Genomic DNA, 16,824 nt, shown 5'->3' with positions numbered 1-16,824 from the left:
CGTAATGCCGTTTGTTTCTCTTTCTAAAAATATCGATCTGTTTTTCCGACATGAGATTATTCTCTCTTCTTCTCTGTTGACTGTGCACACGGTGTGAATCTCTGTGGAATGCGGCTCCTCATTTAACCGGGTCCCGTGTATTGTTTACTAAGAGTATAACACCACACTCCCATACAATGAGTATTTACACACACAGTCTGAGGAAGAGTTTGATAGTGCTTGGCTGTTTTCTGAGTGATTGTTTGTGAAAACAGATGCAGGACAATCCCACGGATCTCTGCTGACAGACTCGTCCAAACCTCTTTTTCACACACATTTGTTTTTCTGTCACAGTGGGATCTTTACATGGACTTTTGAGATGTTATTTTCTATCCCCTAATGCTAAATCGTTTTCATTATGGTGACCTTGAGATGGTCATCTCAATGTAGGTGGCTTCAGTTTTCACTATCAGCCTGGGCCACACACACAGACAAAATCGTTTTATAACATTGTCCATGCATTTTGCTATGTTTATACTGAACTAGGCCACAAACCTTCCCCTTTCAAAAACCTGTTGGTTTTAATTCAAAGATGTATTAAACCCTTCTTCTCATATAGCACGAACATCTAGTCCATTTGCTATCTGAGGTTTCCATTTGAACCATGTATTTGAGTGTGTGTGTGTGTGTGTGTTTGTGACAAATGAGGACATAAATTTGTATAATGACAAAGGTATGACATAGGTATTACAATGAGAAGATGATTTTCAGGACATTACCCCCATGTCCCCACTTTTCAAAACGCTTATAAATCACACAGAATGGAGTGTATTGAAAATCTGAAATAGCACAAAGTTTCCTGTAAAGGGTAGGTTTAGGTGTAGGGTTGGTGTAGGGCAATAGAATATACGGTCTGTACAGTATAAAAACCATTATGCCTATGGGATGTCCCCACTTTTCACAAAAACAAACCTGTGTGTGTGATGTGTGTCCCTGTTATTCTATTCTGGTGAGGACTTAAATCTGAATACACACAGACTCATGGGGACTCGTGTCACGGTGGCCCTAAACTGAGGTCCCCACGGGTAAACAAGCTAATAAATCACACAGAATTAAGTTTTTTGAAAATCTAAAAATGCAAAGTTTTCTGTGAGGGGTAGGTTTAGGTGTAGGGTTGGTGTAGGGCAATAGAAAATATGGTCTGTACAGTAGAAAAAGCATTACGCCTATGGAGAGTCCCCACAAGGATAACTGACCAGACATATGTGTGTGTGTGTGTGTGGCACCTGTCAGTTCTGCCCCCCATATTGCAAATGACAAAGCAAAGGGCACAAAAGGCTATAACTCTCACAACATAGCTGGACACACACACACACACATACTGAGAATAGATCAGCAAGTGACTCCAAATATGTGAAGAATCAACATCAAGGCGTGACAAAAATATAACCTAAAAAATATTTAGAGCTACACAACATGTAGCAAAACTGTGTGGAAATGTTCAAATGTATGCTGTTTTTCAGTTCTTTTCCGCTCATGGGGTCTCCTGGTGTTTATTTGAATATGGTTTGTCTATGTCGGCTGTTATTCTATAGGGTGACAGTTGATGTATGTTGTATGTTCCAAGGGTAGAGATCAGGGTTAAAGGTCATGACTGGGTTAGGGTTAGTCCTCTACTATGAGGGGAATTTTCTTTTTGTGGCCAGAAAGACAAAATAACCTCATAGCCCATTAAACTGATGAAAAAATAGCATCTTTAACATATAAGAGAGACATGATAGATATGATCTCACACCTGTGCGACAGCCTTTAGCTGTAGACAGAAACTCAAAAGTGTGGTTAACCATCAGATTAAGAAAAGACTGGATCAGGATCAGTGAACTGAATAAACACATTTGCTTAAGCCTAGAGAGAGTTCTCGTCTATCACAGTAACAGCTCTAATGTGTCATGGTTTCTCAACAGCTGATCATGCCAGAGGTTCAGCGATACAACACCATGGGAAAATGAGTTGAGTTTCCGCTTTGTAATAACAAAGGCTCAGTCTTCGATGGAAAAACAGCCCTGCAATATGTTACTTTATGAAGTTTATTTGTCCTACACAGTATGAATGGCTCGGTTAAACACTCCCAGGCTCATTTACTGCAGGCAAAATCATTAATATCAGCCAAACGTGCTAAGTTGCCTTCATACAGTCACACAAACAAATAGTCCAGCACAAAGTGATGCATGAAGTGACCGAGACCTCTGAGACAAATGGTTTCTGCATGCTAATGTTGTCACAGATCTGTGTTTATACAGGGTGTAAAGCTTTTTAAAATGAAAACTGAGCAGACCTGTGGGAGATCTGTTTTTTTAAGGTTCTTGCTTTTCCTACTTAGAATTTTTAAAGATATGGTTCAGAATAGTCCTGTTGACAGAAAAAGAGCAGGAGTTTTGCATGCAAAACAGTTTCATGTGTGAACTGAGAGGCAAAGCTATATAAAGTGTCAACATATACCGTCCAGAGTAGGACAAGCGACAGAAATTTAGGATGGGAAAGTAGTTTTGCGTAGTAAAAAGGCTAATTTATTTTTGTTTTAGATATTTGGGACAATTCCTAAATTATTATTGCTTGTTTTAAGCAAATATTTTTTGAAAATAAAAAAATACAAAAACATTGACCATTAAGCATAGGCTGCCCTGCTATTTAAAATATTTGTAAATATACATTTTACATTAATATATGCTGTCATAAAAGAAGGATAGTACACTGGTATACTCAAAAACACACTTAGAGATGCAACAGCTTAGAACAGTTCAAATGTAAGTGTTTAATGGCAATTTAACCTTCAGATGAGGGCTGTAGTTATTTAACTTTTTTTTTTTAATCTGTTCATTTACAATTATTTATTTATTTCAAAGTTACAAATGATGATGATAAATCATTTTTTAATTATCAACATTAATGATAAAATAAACGTTTTATTTCAAAGGTTTTCAAAAGTGGACATTATTTGAGTTATATTACTCGTTATTTGAGTGGACATTATTTGAGTTATTACTATTTTCCTTCGTTACTTAAAATGAAGGAAGATTACTTAACATTTAATGATATTTATAGTGTATTCATTGCACTAAATTTTAGGAGTAATGTTAATTAAGAGTAATGCTTGTACATTTTGTCAAAAAGATCTTAGGAACATCTTTTCTGCAAGTGTAATTTTGTTAAAAACCTTTTGGACACAATTTATGAGTAGGAGTTTGTTACAAAGATATCACATTGTTAACTTTGGTGGTTTTATGCAAAACGAAGAGATTTATTTTTTGTGTGTGTGTATGTGTGTGCAAAAATATTTTGATTATAGGATAACTTACACTAATATATATTTGTTAAAGTTACTCCAAGTTTTGTGACAGGGTTGGTGTAGGGCAATAGAAAATATGGTCTGTACAGTAGAAAAAGCATTACGCCTATGGAGAGTCCCCACAAGGATAACTGACCAGACATATGTGTGTGTGTGTGTGTGGCACCTGTCAGTTCTGCCCCCCATATTGCAAATGACAAAGCAAAGGGCACAAAAGGCTATAACTCTCACAACATAGCTGGACACACACACACACACATACTGAGAATAGATCAGCAAGTGACTCCAAATATGTGAAGAATCAACATCAAGGCGTGACAAAAATATAACCTAAAAAATATTTAGAGCTACACAACATGTAGCAAAACTGTGTGGAAATGTTCAAATGTATGCTGTTTTTCAGTTCTTTTCCGCTCATGGGGTCTCCTGGTGTTTATTTGAATATGGTTTGTCTATGTCGGCTGTTATTCTATAGGGTGACAGTTGATGTATGTTGTATGTTCCAAGGGTAGAGATCAGGGTTAAAGGTCATGACTGGGTTAGGGTTAGTCCTCTACTATGAGGGGAATTTTCTTTTTGTGGCCAGAAAGACAAAATAACCTCATAGCCCATTAAACTGATGAAAAAATAGCATCTTTAACATATAAGAGAGACATGATAGATATGATCTCACACCTGTGCGACAGCCTTTAGCTGTAGACAGAAACTCAAAAGTGTGGTTAACCATCAGATTAAGAAAAGACTGGATCAGGATCAGTGAACTGAATAAACACATTTGCTTAAGCCTAGAGAGAGTTCTCGTCTATCACAGTAACAGCTCTAATGTGTCATGGTTTCTCAACAGCTGATCATGCCAGAGGTTCAGCGATACAACACCATGGGAAAATGAGTTGAGTTTCCGCTTTGTAATAACAAAGGCTCAGTCTTCGATGGAAAAACAGCCCTGCAATATGTTACTTTATGAAGTTTATTTGTCCTACACAGTATGAATGGCTCGGTTAAACACTCCCAGGCTCATTTACTGCAGGCAAAATCATTAATATCAGCCAAACGTGCTAAGTTGCCTTCATACAGTCACACAAACAAATAGTCCAGCACAAAGTGATGCATGAAGTGACCGAGACCTCTGAGACAAATGGTTTCTGCATGCTAATGTTGTCACAGATCTGTGTTTATACAGGGTGTAAAGCTTTTTAAAATGAAAACTGAGCAGACCTGTGGGAGATCTGTTTTTTTAAGGTTCTTGCTTTTCCTACTTAGAATTTTTAAAGATATGGTTCAGAATAGTCCTGTTGACAGAAAAAGAGCAGGAGTTTTGCATGCAAAACAGTTTCATGTGTGAACTGAGAGGCAAAGCTATATAAAGTGTCAACATATACCGTCCAGAGTAGGACAAGCGACAGAAATTTAGGATGGGAAAGTAGTTTTGCGTAGTAAAAAGGCTAATTTATTTTTGTTTTAGATATTTGGGACAATTCCTAAATTATTATTGCTTGTTTTAAGCAAATATTTTTTGAAAATAAAAAAATACAAAAACATTGACCATTAAGCATAGGCTGCCCTGCTATTTAAAATATTTGTAAATATACATTTTACATTAATATATGCTGTCATAAAAGAAGGATAGTACACTGGTATACTCAAAAACACACTTAGAGATGCAACAGCTTAGAACAGTTCAAATGTAAGTGTTTAATGGCAATTTAACCTTCAGATGAGGGCTGTAGTTATTTAACTTTTTTTTTTTAATCTGTTCATTTACAATTATTTATTTATTTCAAAGTTACAAATGATGATGATAAATCATTTTTTAATTATCAACATTAATGATAAAATAAACGTTTTATTTCAAAGGTTTTCAAAAGTGGACATTATTTGAGTTATATTACTCGTTATTTGAGTGGACATTATTTGAGTTATTACTATTTTCCTTCGTTACTTAAAATGAAGGAAGATTACTTAACATTTAATGATATTTATAGTGTATTCATTGCACTAAATTTTAGGAGTAATGTTAATTAAGAGTAATGCTTGTACATTTTGTCAAAAAGATCTTAGGAACATCTTTTCTGCAAGTGTAATTTTGTTAAAAACCTTTTGGACACAATTTATGAGTAGGAGTTTGTTACAAAGATATCACATTGTTAACTTTGGTGGTTTTATGCAAAACGAAGAGATTTATTTTTTGTGTGTGTGTATGTGTGTGCAAAAATATTTTGATTATAGGATAACTTACACTAATATATATTTGTTAAAGTTACTCCAAGTTTTGTGACATTTAAACATTGTTTAAATTTTTTATTCCAATTTTTAAAGCTTTTAAAAAATTAATGCCTTAAAACTCTCTAAATTACTTGCCACAACATATTTTCATGTCTGATCAGGGCGATAACCACCGTAGACATTGAGGGGGGCTAGTCCCCCCAATAATTAGAAATCGCTAAACCCTTTTCTCAAATATTGCCAATTCGAGAGAGAGATTAAAGTTGTATGTATGCGCGTCTCTCTTTATAATGAGTGGGTTTACTTCAAAAACAGCGATTTTATCCTCTCGTTGCTGGAAAATATAATGTAGCAATTCAGTATTTAAACTCTAATTAATCATGGGGCAGCGTTGACAAGTTTCTTTGCTCCGGGCTGTGTGAGCTGCGCGATCTCCGATATATGTGTGTGTGTGTGTGTGTGTGTGTGTGTGTGTTTGTGTGTGTCTCAGTAAGCAGCGCATTAATATAGAACAGTAAGGCTCTGATCCACACCAGCACGCCAGTATAGGTGTGTTTATTGTAGGACCTAGACAACGTATATTCCCCATGTGTGATGGTATAGTAGTGGTGTCCCAATTTTTAGGGGAATATTTTCACCCCTGCCCCTTGACACTCTGTTTCAAGGGACAAGGGGAAGGGGTAGGCGGAGGGGTAGGGGAAGGGGTATAAAATAGAATTGGGATTGGGCCTTAATGTTAACAACATCAGCATTACGTGACTATGTGAATATAGTGTGTATAAGTGAGTAGATTTACAGTCTGTACAGTCTAATCTCTAATTGTCATACCACTCGAATTTCATAAATTATTTTAATCCAAAAAGCAAATGATGCTCCCTTCGAACTGGTTGTCTTTAAAATACAAATCTTTTGTAATCCCAGGCTAACTGTTATCTGTAATCAGAAGCACATTTATAACTGGAATATAATTAATTTCATTCACATGTGTTTCATAAACACATAATCCTTTATGGATTACAATCCGCCATCAAAATGATACATTTAATTATTCTGGCTGCTGTGAGAAAAGGCTACAAACGATCCGCCACCTGCAGGATCCTCACATGCGATAGCCTAGTAGCCGGTGTTCCAGTGAATTCAGTCCCTGTCCTGTTTCCCCCTCACAGCGCATGCGCAGCTGCAGTACGAAAATCGTGACGTCATGATTTCAGTACTGAAGTTTCAGGGTTGCCAGGATATTAAAAAAACCGCCCAATTGCTACTAAAACCTACCGCGGATTTGGCAACACTGCGAAGTTGCGCAGGCGCTGTGAGAGGAAAACAGGGAAATTAATTCACCGGAACAACTTCTTTATGTTTACAGACGTGACGTAATGACGCAGCAGCATGCTCGAATTTCCCGCGAAAACCTACCAGTACCACTCAAACGAGAAAACATTATTATAAACTAACCGTTGTGAAACAGGCTAAAGTAAGGCGATAGGTTTGAACACTGGCTGGGTATGTACTTGCTCAAATATTTATTTCGGGTAATTTATAACCAAAAATAGTTACGGTCTGCAGCTTTAACTTTATATAAATAGCTATTTGTTATTTGAAGAGGTCTCTCGTGCGACATTAGCGTCATACTGACTCTGTTGACATCTACAGTGAGACGCCAGAACTGCAACACAGAGAACCGACCGGAAACAAAGAACTGGAACAAACGGAAGCCGAGCTGGACAAATACGCTTTGAGAAATGGCGGCCGCTGAAGACGCTAACAGTATACAAAACCCCAGTGGTTCAGAGGCTCCGAAACTGTCGGATTTACTGGACCGGGGCTGGAAGCTGTTTGAAGAGGTGGACACTACAAACGAGCCGAGCGGCTCCAATGCGGTGCAGGGGAAAGTGAAGCGCGCTATCATGCAGCTGGAGGAGGCGACACGGATGGTCAATCAGCTGGACCTGTTCAGGTTAGAGGAACACACACACACACACACACACACACACACACAAACAAACACACACACAAACACACACACACAAACAAACAAACAAACAAAGTGTACCCCACACACACACACACACACACACACACACAAACAAACACAAACACAAACACACACACACAAACAAACAAACAAACAAAAACGCCGAGTGTACCCCAGGCGACATATTAAACCGCTCTGATTATTATCATTGTAGCTGACAAAGGACAGCGAGCGACGCGCTGATAACGAGAACTTTATATTTTGTCTAGTCATTAGTTGCCAATTAAACCAGTAAATGTAAACACTTTCTACAAAAGTGTATGTATTGTTACTCCGTTCTTACAGTTATATAGAGTATGACTCAGCTGTGTACACTGCTTTACACTAAATTGTTGTTGTCATATCTTCACTAATTTCCTTATTTGGCTACACAGATAGTGTATTGCACTCATGAATATTACAGGACTACATAATTTTTCTTCCAGAATCTATAATGTCTTTTGTGTGTATTTTTGCCTTGTGCTATTAAAATAATGAATTGATAATTAAACTAACATTAAAATTATACATACCGTTCAACAATATATTTGAACATGAGAAACACGTTTTGCAAAAAAAATAAAATAACAATAGTCACATGATCATTTCAAAACTACCGCTAAATAAAACTCACAGGAGTATTTATTAATTTCTTTGTTTTTTCTGTAGTCGTAATGAGGCATTGGAGGAAATCTCCACAGCTGACCTGAAGTGCCTGTTGTTGCCGGCTCTTCTGGGAGCGCTCTCCATGAAACAGGTGAACCCCAGCAAGCGTCTGGAGCACGTGCAGGCGGCCCGCGTCTACTTCATGGACTTCCTCCAGAGGTGCAAGGACTATGATGTGTGTAGTTTTCAGCTGCCCAGAGCCAGCGAGAACACAGCAGACTCTCCTACTGAGGAGCAGACCAATCCATCAGTCCCGATGCCAGTGGCACAGCCAGGCCTCATCGCAATGGCAACACAAAGACAAGCCAAAATAGAGAGGTGGGTTGGCACTGAATATTTGTTTACATGCAATTATTTTATATATATACACTGGGGTAAGATATTTAAAGATGTTTTTAAATTAAGTGTCTTATGCTCACCAATGCTGCATTTATTTGATCAAAAAAATACAGTAAAAACTGATGATTGTGAAACTGTTTTCTGTTTTAATAATATAGTTTCATATAGAATATTTTTTATTGTAATATATGCTGATTTGGTGCTCCAGAAACATTTCTTAGTATTAATAATGTTGTGCTGTTTATATTTTGGTGGAAACGGATACATTTTTTTTGTTCAGGGTTCTCTGATGAATAGAAAGTTCAAAAGAACAGTGTTTATTTGAACTGTTTTGTCACATTATAAATGTTATTTTTGATCAGTTTAAACTGTCCTTGCTGAATAAAAACATTATTTTAAAATCACATTTGAATTAAAGTGTATATGTTAATATTTGTACAAGGTTGGTGTCTTTTCCATCAGTTGTGCTAATGTTTGTGTAACGTTCATGTGTGGCATATTTACTCTGTAAGTTGTTTCCAGGTTTAAGCAGCGTAAGGAGACAGAAGCCAAGCTGAGTGAGATCAGGGGCCTGGTTGAATCTGGCTCAGCCGATGAAGAGGTGGTGAGAGATTTTTACCTGCTGCATGTACGCAGGTGGGTCACACTAGCAATTGAGGAGATCGACTCTATCAACCAGGAGATGGAGATTCTGAAACGGATGGAGCTTTTCAAGCAGGTGTTTGATTGCCACATGAATCTGTGTGATCTGTGTGTTTTTTTGTGTGAATGATGTGGTTGCATATCTACCGCTCAACCTACCTCTGATTTACTGCAGAAAATATATCTTAATCAGTGTTGAGGAGTAACTAGTTACATGTAATGGAATTACGTAATTTAATTACAAAATTAATGTGGTTACACTTTATTTTAAGGTGTCCTTGTTATAGTGTAATTATACATTTAAGTACTGAGTAATATTAATTAACTACATGTACTTACTATATAGTTAGGATTAGGGTTTGGTTTAGAGTTACTTGCATGTAATTATGCATAACCATAATTGTAATCAAGTTACTGAGAAAAATTGTGTAATTAAATTAGTTAATTATGAAAATGTTAACACACACACACACACAGATTTAATTGATTTCGCTTATAAATTGAATTGACTGCTCTAGAATACAAGACACCAATGTTTCAGGAGTTTAGGACACGTGCTTATTCGATAACTGTTTTATTTCCTATTTGGGTTTATATATGTTTCTTTTATTTTTTAGATTAAATGTTCTTTCCAAGGCATTGTTAGATGCCAGTGTTTCCTATCATAGCTATGCAAATATTTGATTTAAAAAACACTGTCGTAGCTATTCAATTATTTCTTATGATTTTAAATTTGTATTTAACTTCAGAATGATCTCAATGTACAAAGAGGTGCTAAAGTCTGATTTTGTGGCTGTGCTTTAAAATTAAATTATCATCTTAATTCAAGTGATGAAGGCTTTTAAAAGTCTGACAGTACTCAGTGTTGTGTACTACTGTAAGCTTAACCCTGCCTGGTTTAAATGTTTGAATGTGATTATCAGTTAAAAACATTAGAAATTTTGTCTTTGCAACAGTGTAATTATACATTTAAGTACTGAGTAATATTAATTAACTACATGTACTTACTATATAGTTAGGATTAGGGTTTGGTTTAGAGTTACTTGCATGTAATTATGCATAACCATAATTGTAATCAAGTTACTGAGAAAAATTGTGTAATTAAATTAGTTAATTATGAAAATGTTAACACACACACACACACAGATTTAATTGATTTCGCTTATAAATTGAATTGACTGCTCTAGAATACAAGACACCAATGTTTCAGGAGTTTAGGACACGTGCTTATTCGATAACTGTTTTATTTCCTATTTGGGTTTATATATGTTTCTTTTATTTTTTAGATTAAATGTTCTTTCCAAGGCATTGTTAGATGCCAGTGTTTCCTATCATAGCTATGCAAATATTTGATTTAAAAAAACACTGTCGTAGCTATTCAATTATTTCTTATGATTTTAAATTTGTATTTAACTTCAGAATGATCTCAATGTACAAAGAGGTGCTAAAGTCTGATTTTGTGGCTGTGCTTTAAAATTAAATTATCATTTTAATTCAAGTGATGAAGGCTTTTAAAAGTCTGACAGTACTCAGTGTTGTGTACTACTGTAAGCTTAACCCTGCCTGGTTTAAATGTTTGAATGTGATTATCAGTTAAAAACATTAGAAATTTTGTCTTTGCAACAGTGTAATTATACATTTAAGTACTGAGTAATTAACTACATGTACTTACTATATGGTTAGGGTTAGGATTAGGGTTTGGTTTAATGTTACTTGCATGTAATTATGCATCATTTATTGTTATTATAATAGTAAGTACATGTAACAAGGATACCCTAAAATAAACTGTTACCGAAATTTTGTTAAAGTAATAGAAATAGTCTCACTACTTATTTCATTTTAAATAGAAGAACTTGTAATCTGTACCGTTACATTTCCAAAATAACCTTCCCAACACTGATCATAATTTAAATATTTAAATTGATTGATAGCCTTATTAATGATTGTTTGTTTCTGTAGAGTACCCCCCAGCCATCTCCACCTAAAAGACCACCCATGAAGCCTTTTATCCTGACTAAGGATGCTGTGCAGGCAAAGTACGTATGCATTTGAGTGTGTGAAGTTCAGTGCTGCAGTATTAGTTTGTGTGATTTTCTTATTTTTTTCTTCTTGAATGTTTTGCAGAGTGTTTGGTGCAGGGTATCCCAGTCTTCCCACCATGACAGTGGATGATTGGTATGAGCAGCACCGGCGGCAAGGATATTTACCTGACCAGGGCATACCACGCAGTGCAGGTGCTTACATACATATTGAGTGCTTTTGCAGAACAGATTATATTTAGAATGTATTAATGGATGATTAAATGATTTTGTCCCGCAGTCTTACTTTCACTTAGCTCAGTTTTAGCTCAGATCATCAAGTGGCTCTGTCTTTCCACCTCAGCAGATGGGGATGTAGAGGAAGATGAGAGAGCAGAAAGAGAGAGGAAAGAAGAGAACGATGATGAAGAGGCACTGCAGAAGGCACGTGACTGGGACGACTGGAAGGACACACACCGGAGAGGATACGGCAACCGCAAAAACATGGGCTGATCTGATTTCACACACTCACATACACGTGCATCCCTTCAGTTCCCTCCAATAAAACTCCCAATGCTGCCAATATGTGACATGGACACAACAGAGAGTGGCACTGTAGTGGTTAGTTAAGGTGGTTCCTTTTTTTTCAAAACCGAGTTTGCGTATTTGACATTCTTTTATATGTCTCTATGTAAATCTTGGTGAGCTTAAATGAGACCTTAAACCCCTGAGCATCTGTAGAGACAGCTGTTTGGGCGTCACCCTTTCCTACATGATTAAAAGTTTGCCTTTTCATGGATGTTGTTTTGAGTGCAGCATTTCTACAGAAGTGTTCCCTGTACTGTCAGCTTTTAGTCAGTTGACTCAGAAGGACATTGTCACCCACATAATTACACCTAATGTGCTGTTTGATTTGATTAAGACTGCATGTTCGTTAAGTATTAGCCGATATTTTGCTAGGTCTCATTGTCGGTTTCAGAAGAGATACTTCAGTGAAGACGGTTCTGAAAGAGCATTTAGAACTAATATCAGCACTTGCATGGATCTGACAATGTGGTTCAGAATTGCTGAAGAAACTGGGATGTTGAAACAAACTTGTCTAGACTGCCTTTTTAATCTGAAATGTATTTATTATCTGTCAGCTTTGCTTTTCTTTTGGAAAACTCATTGTGAGGTCAACTTTCAGTTCTCCAGTAAACATAAAGAGAAATCAGATATCAATCTGAGGTCTCTAGTAATAATGCTTGCTTTGTGATTTATTAAAAAACATTTCAAATTTATTATCAGCATAAGAATTTGACAGACATTAAATTGAAAAAAGGAACATGAATTTAGGATTATTCGATATGTCCTTGTTTTAATGACAGCAATCGACTTTACAAGTGCAAAAGCTGATGATCCAAAATGACAACCAAAAATCTGATATTTTTTATATGCCATTCATAATTGAGTTGAGAATGCCTTTTTAAACTCCAAATAAATTTTGGAATTTCAAGCGAGGAAGCAAACAGGTTGCAGAATTGCATTTGTATTTAATGTAGGCAATAATTAAATTTACTATTTAAATTTTTCAGTATAAATCACCCAGTATAAACATATTTACAGCTGATAATAGAGATCAGATTTAAAGCAGGAAATAATAAAGTTGTTTTCCATAAATTCCTTGTGTAATTCCCATTCAACATCCTGGCCAAGTCTTTATTGTATAACTTTTGTTTCTTCCATTGTTCAAAATTCTAAAAATATATTTTCTGTTTTAACAGAAACCATTTTTTTTTTAAATCTAGTATCGTAGACTTAATTGGGGTCGTGGAAATCCATTGCGGAGGTTTCCATGCTCAGAGGAACCGTAGAGTAGTGCAGGAGAATAGGGCTGGTTGTGTTTCTGTTGGAACGATAAAGAGCAGAAGGATGATTTATTTAAGGAGAAGACCTTTGCTCATCCACAGTAAGCTAATATTTTATTAGAGCACTGCTTCAGAATTGCTCATGTGCTGTATATTATACCATAACATCCCCATGGAGGAAAACAAATAAACTCCTAAACGTTTACTAATCAGTTTCTGAAACTGAAATGTTTAATCTCGAACCATACCAGGTCATCATATGTGTGTGAAGGGACATGTGGTCTGTAATCACTGTGGTGGTCTGCTGAAGGACTGTGCTCTTCATAGGGGTTTCGGCTGGATGAATCTCTAGCGTAAGGGTTGCTAACAATCTGACCCCGAACTGCACCATTGCTACAATCACGCAAATGCACAACACAAAAACCACTTATAGGCATTGTTAGATGCCAGTGTTTCCTATCATAGCTATGCAAATATTTGATTTAAAAAAACACTGTCGTAGCTATTCAATTATTTCTTATGATTTTAAATTTGTATTTAACTTCAGAATGATCTCAATGTACAAAGAGGTGCTAAAGTCTGATTTTGTGGCTGTGCTTTAAAATTAAATTATCATTTTAATTCAAGTGATGAAGGCTTTTAAAAGTCTGACAGTACTCAGTGTTGTGTACTACTGTAAGCTTAACCCTGCCTGGTTTAAATGTTTGAATGTGATTATCAGTTAAAAACATTAGAAATTTTGTCTTTGCAACAGTGTAATTATACATTTAAGTACTGAGTAATTAACTACATGTACTTACTATATGGTTAGGGTTAGGATTAGGGTTTGGTTTAATGTTACTTGCATGTAATTATGCATCATTTATTGTTATTATAATAGTAAGTACATGTAACAAGGATACCCTAAAATAAACTGTTACCGAAATTTTGTTAAAGTAATAGAAATAGTCTCACTACTTATTTCATTTTAAATAGAAGAACTTGTAATCTGTACCGTTACATTTCCAAAATAACCTTCCCAACACTGATCATAATTTAAATATTTAAATTGATTGATAGCCTTATTAATGATTGTTTGTTTCTGTAGAGTACCCCCCAGCCATCTCCACCTAAAAGACTACCCATGAAGCCTTTTATCCTGACTAAGGATGCTGTGCAGGCAAAGTACGTATGCATTTGAGTGTGTGAAGTTCAGTGCTGCAGTATTAGTTTGTGTGATTTTCTTATTTTTTTCTTCTTGAATGTTTTGCAGAGTGTTTGGTGCAGGGTATCCCAGTCTTCCCACCATGACAGTGGATGATTGGTATGAGCAGCACCGGCGGCAAGGATATTTACCTGACCAGGGCATACCACGCAGTGCAGGTGCTTACATACATATTGAGTGCTTTTGCAGAACAGATTATATTTAGAATGTATTAATGGATGATTAAATGATTTTGTCCCGCAGTCTTACTTTCACTTAGCTCAGTTTTAGCTCAGATCATCAAGTGGCTCTGTCTTTCCACCTCAGCAGATGGGGATGTAGAGGAAGATGAGAGAGCAGAAAGAGAGAGGAAAGAAGAGAACGATGATGAAGAGGCACTGCAGAAGGCACGTGACTGGGACGACTGGAAGGACACACACCGGAGAGGATACGGCAACCGCAAAAACATGGGCTGATCTGATTTCACACACTCACATACACGTGCATCCCTTCAGTTCCCTCCAATAAAACTCCCAATGCTGCCAATATGTGACATGGACACAACCGGCTGGATGAATCTCTAGCGTAAGGGTTGCTAACAATCTGACCCCGAACTGCACCATTGCTACAATCACGCAAATGCACAACACAAAAACCACTTAATTAAACTCCAGGATGTGGAATACAAAACATGGAGACTAAGATATAACTTAGTCTCACTTTATGATATAAATATACATACAGACAATATATTTTGCCAGAGAATCTGCTGGCTAACAATCTGACCCCGAACTGCACCATTGCTACAATCACGCAAATGCACAACACAAAAACCACTTAATTAAACTCCAGGATGTGGAATACAAAACATGGAGACTAAGATTTTCACTTTATGATATAAATATACATACAGACAATATATTTTGCCAGAGAATCTGCTATGAAATCATATGAGCTCTTAATCATTTTATGTAGAATTATCAATTACCTGTAGGGCTGCACAGGACCTCCCATGGGAGGGTCACGCATCCCGGTGTACATGCTGTGGAGAAAATCAAAGTGATATTTAAGAGAGACAGATTCTTCATGATCCAACAAGCATTTTAATTCAGTCAAATCACCTTTATTTCTAAAGCACTTTATACAATACAGATTGCTTCAAAGCAGCTCCACAGTATTAAACTGGAAATCAGCAGAATCATTAATGGAAACTCAATTACAGAAACAAGCCAAATTCTCTAATAGGACAATAGTCTCATAACAATAACAAAATTAATCAATTATGAAAAAATAAAGCAGTTCTACAGACGGCAGCATTGCTATTCAACTTGAGTCAGTTGATTCAGTTCCGTTCAAACCGACTCTTAACTCAGCCTCATGAGCAGTTTTACATGCTAATTAATCGTACGCTAAATATGCCAGATTATCTGATAGTTAGTGTTTTGTCAATGGAGAGCAATAAAGAATTTAGTTCACACTTAAAAACATGGTTTAATTTATCTACCAATGTCATACTGTACAGTCATGGCCAAAAGACATAAATGTGTTAAGCAAAGTTTGCTGCTTCAGTATTTGTAGATTCTTTTTCTTGTTTCTACATGTTTCTATGGTATACTGAAAAACAATGCTAATCATCAAAGAAAATAACTTTGCACCAGTCTTCTGCTGTCCAATCTTTGTACTTCCTGCAGAATTTCAGAAGTGGCTTCTTTGCTGACCTTCTTGATGCCAGGCCGTTGTCCAAAAGCCTTGGCCTCACTGTGCGTGCAGATGCTCTCACACCAACCTGCTGCCATTCCTGAGCAAGCTCTGCACTGCTGGTGACACGATTCTGTAGCTGACACCTCAGGAGGAGATGGCCCTGGTGCTTGCTGGACACTCTGGGACGTCCTGAAGACTTCTTCACTGCAGTCAAACCTCTCTCCTTGAAGTTCTTGATGATCCGGTACATGATTCTTTCAGGTGCAATATTCTTTGTAGCAATTTTGATGCAAAGCAATGATGGCTGCATGTGTTTCTTTGGAGGTAACCATTGCTAACAAGAACACAATGATTGGAAGCGCTTCTTCCCTCCTTTTATAGCAATCAGTCTGCTCTTACAATCTAATTAGTATATTAACCTGACTAGTACTCATTCACACTTTCACATGTGCTGCTGATATGATTAGTCAATTAATGTTAGCTGGTCATTTTGTGTCACGATCGAAAAACAGGGAAATTTGTTTTTTTGTGAAAAGTTCATTTTTTGTCAATGAAGCTTTTAGCAATTATTTCAAATGCATCTGATCACTACACAATAATCTAGAAATAATGTGAATGAACACCACAACAGCTTAAGCAGCAAACTTTGCAAAACACAAAATTTATGTCACTGCCAAAACTTTCGGCCATGACTGTACACATACCTGTTTAGCTCACAAGGTCGTCCATCAGGCATGCTGTCAACAGATGGGCGCATACCACTGGATAGACTATATTAAAATACATACAGGTGCATCTCAATAAATTAGAATGTCATGGAAAAGTTCATTTATTTCAGTAATTCAACTCAAATTGTGAAACTCGTGTAT

General features: G+C 36.5%; 2 protein-coding genes across 5 annotated transcripts in view; one reads left to right on the top strand and one right to left on the bottom strand.

Annotated features, from left to right (window-relative positions):
• The first annotated feature begins 7,185 nt into the window (after window positions 1-7,185).
• On the top strand, window positions 7,186-14,820 carry igbp1 (immunoglobulin (CD79A) binding protein 1). Of its 4 annotated transcripts, none has more exons than XM_016229200.1 (6): window positions 7,186-7,502; window positions 8,229-8,543; window positions 9,087-9,282; window positions 14,159-14,235; window positions 14,324-14,433; window positions 14,585-14,820. In XM_016229200.1, exons 1-6 carry the CDS (start codon window positions 7,288-7,290, stop codon window positions 14,728-14,730), a joined length of 1,059 nt encoding a protein of 352 aa, XP_016084686.1. In that variant the 5' UTR covers window positions 7,186-7,287; the 3' UTR covers window positions 14,731-14,820. The 4 variants fall into 4 exon arrangements, with proteins under 4 accessions (XP_016084686.1, XP_016084684.1, XP_016084685.1 ...); XM_016229198.1 differs by having other exon boundaries at window positions 7,187-7,502; window positions 14,582-14,820; XM_016229199.1 differs by lacking the exons at window positions 14,159-14,235; window positions 14,324-14,433; window positions 14,585-14,820 and adding exons at window positions 11,166-11,242; window positions 11,331-11,440; window positions 11,592-12,388 and having other exon boundaries at window positions 7,189-7,502.
• Window positions 12,530-16,824, bottom strand: part of LOC107548492 (uncharacterized) — a 6,661-nt gene continuing 2,366 nt past the window's right edge. Inside the window, exons 7-10 of the mRNA XM_016229201.1 lie at window positions 15,243-15,296; window positions 14,846-14,879; window positions 13,320-13,430; window positions 12,530-13,109 (exon numbers count right to left, since the gene is read on the bottom strand). Of these exons, the coding sequence (XP_016084687.1) occupies window positions 13,008-13,109; window positions 13,320-13,430; window positions 14,846-14,879; window positions 15,243-15,296 (301 nt within the window). The 3' untranslated portion in view covers window positions 12,530-13,007. The remainder of the gene's footprint in view (window positions 13,110-13,319; window positions 13,431-14,845; window positions 14,880-15,242; window positions 15,297-16,824) is intronic.

The sequence above is a fragment of the Sinocyclocheilus grahami genome, unplaced genomic scaffold, assembly GCF_001515645.1.
Source record: "Sinocyclocheilus grahami isolate Dianchi unplaced genomic scaffold, SAMN03320097.WGS_v1.1 scaffold348.1, whole genome shotgun sequence".
Classification (NCBI taxonomy): Eukaryota; Metazoa; Chordata; class Actinopteri; order Cypriniformes; family Cyprinidae; genus Sinocyclocheilus; species Sinocyclocheilus grahami.
This window is presented reverse-complemented; position numbering and strand designations above follow the sequence as displayed.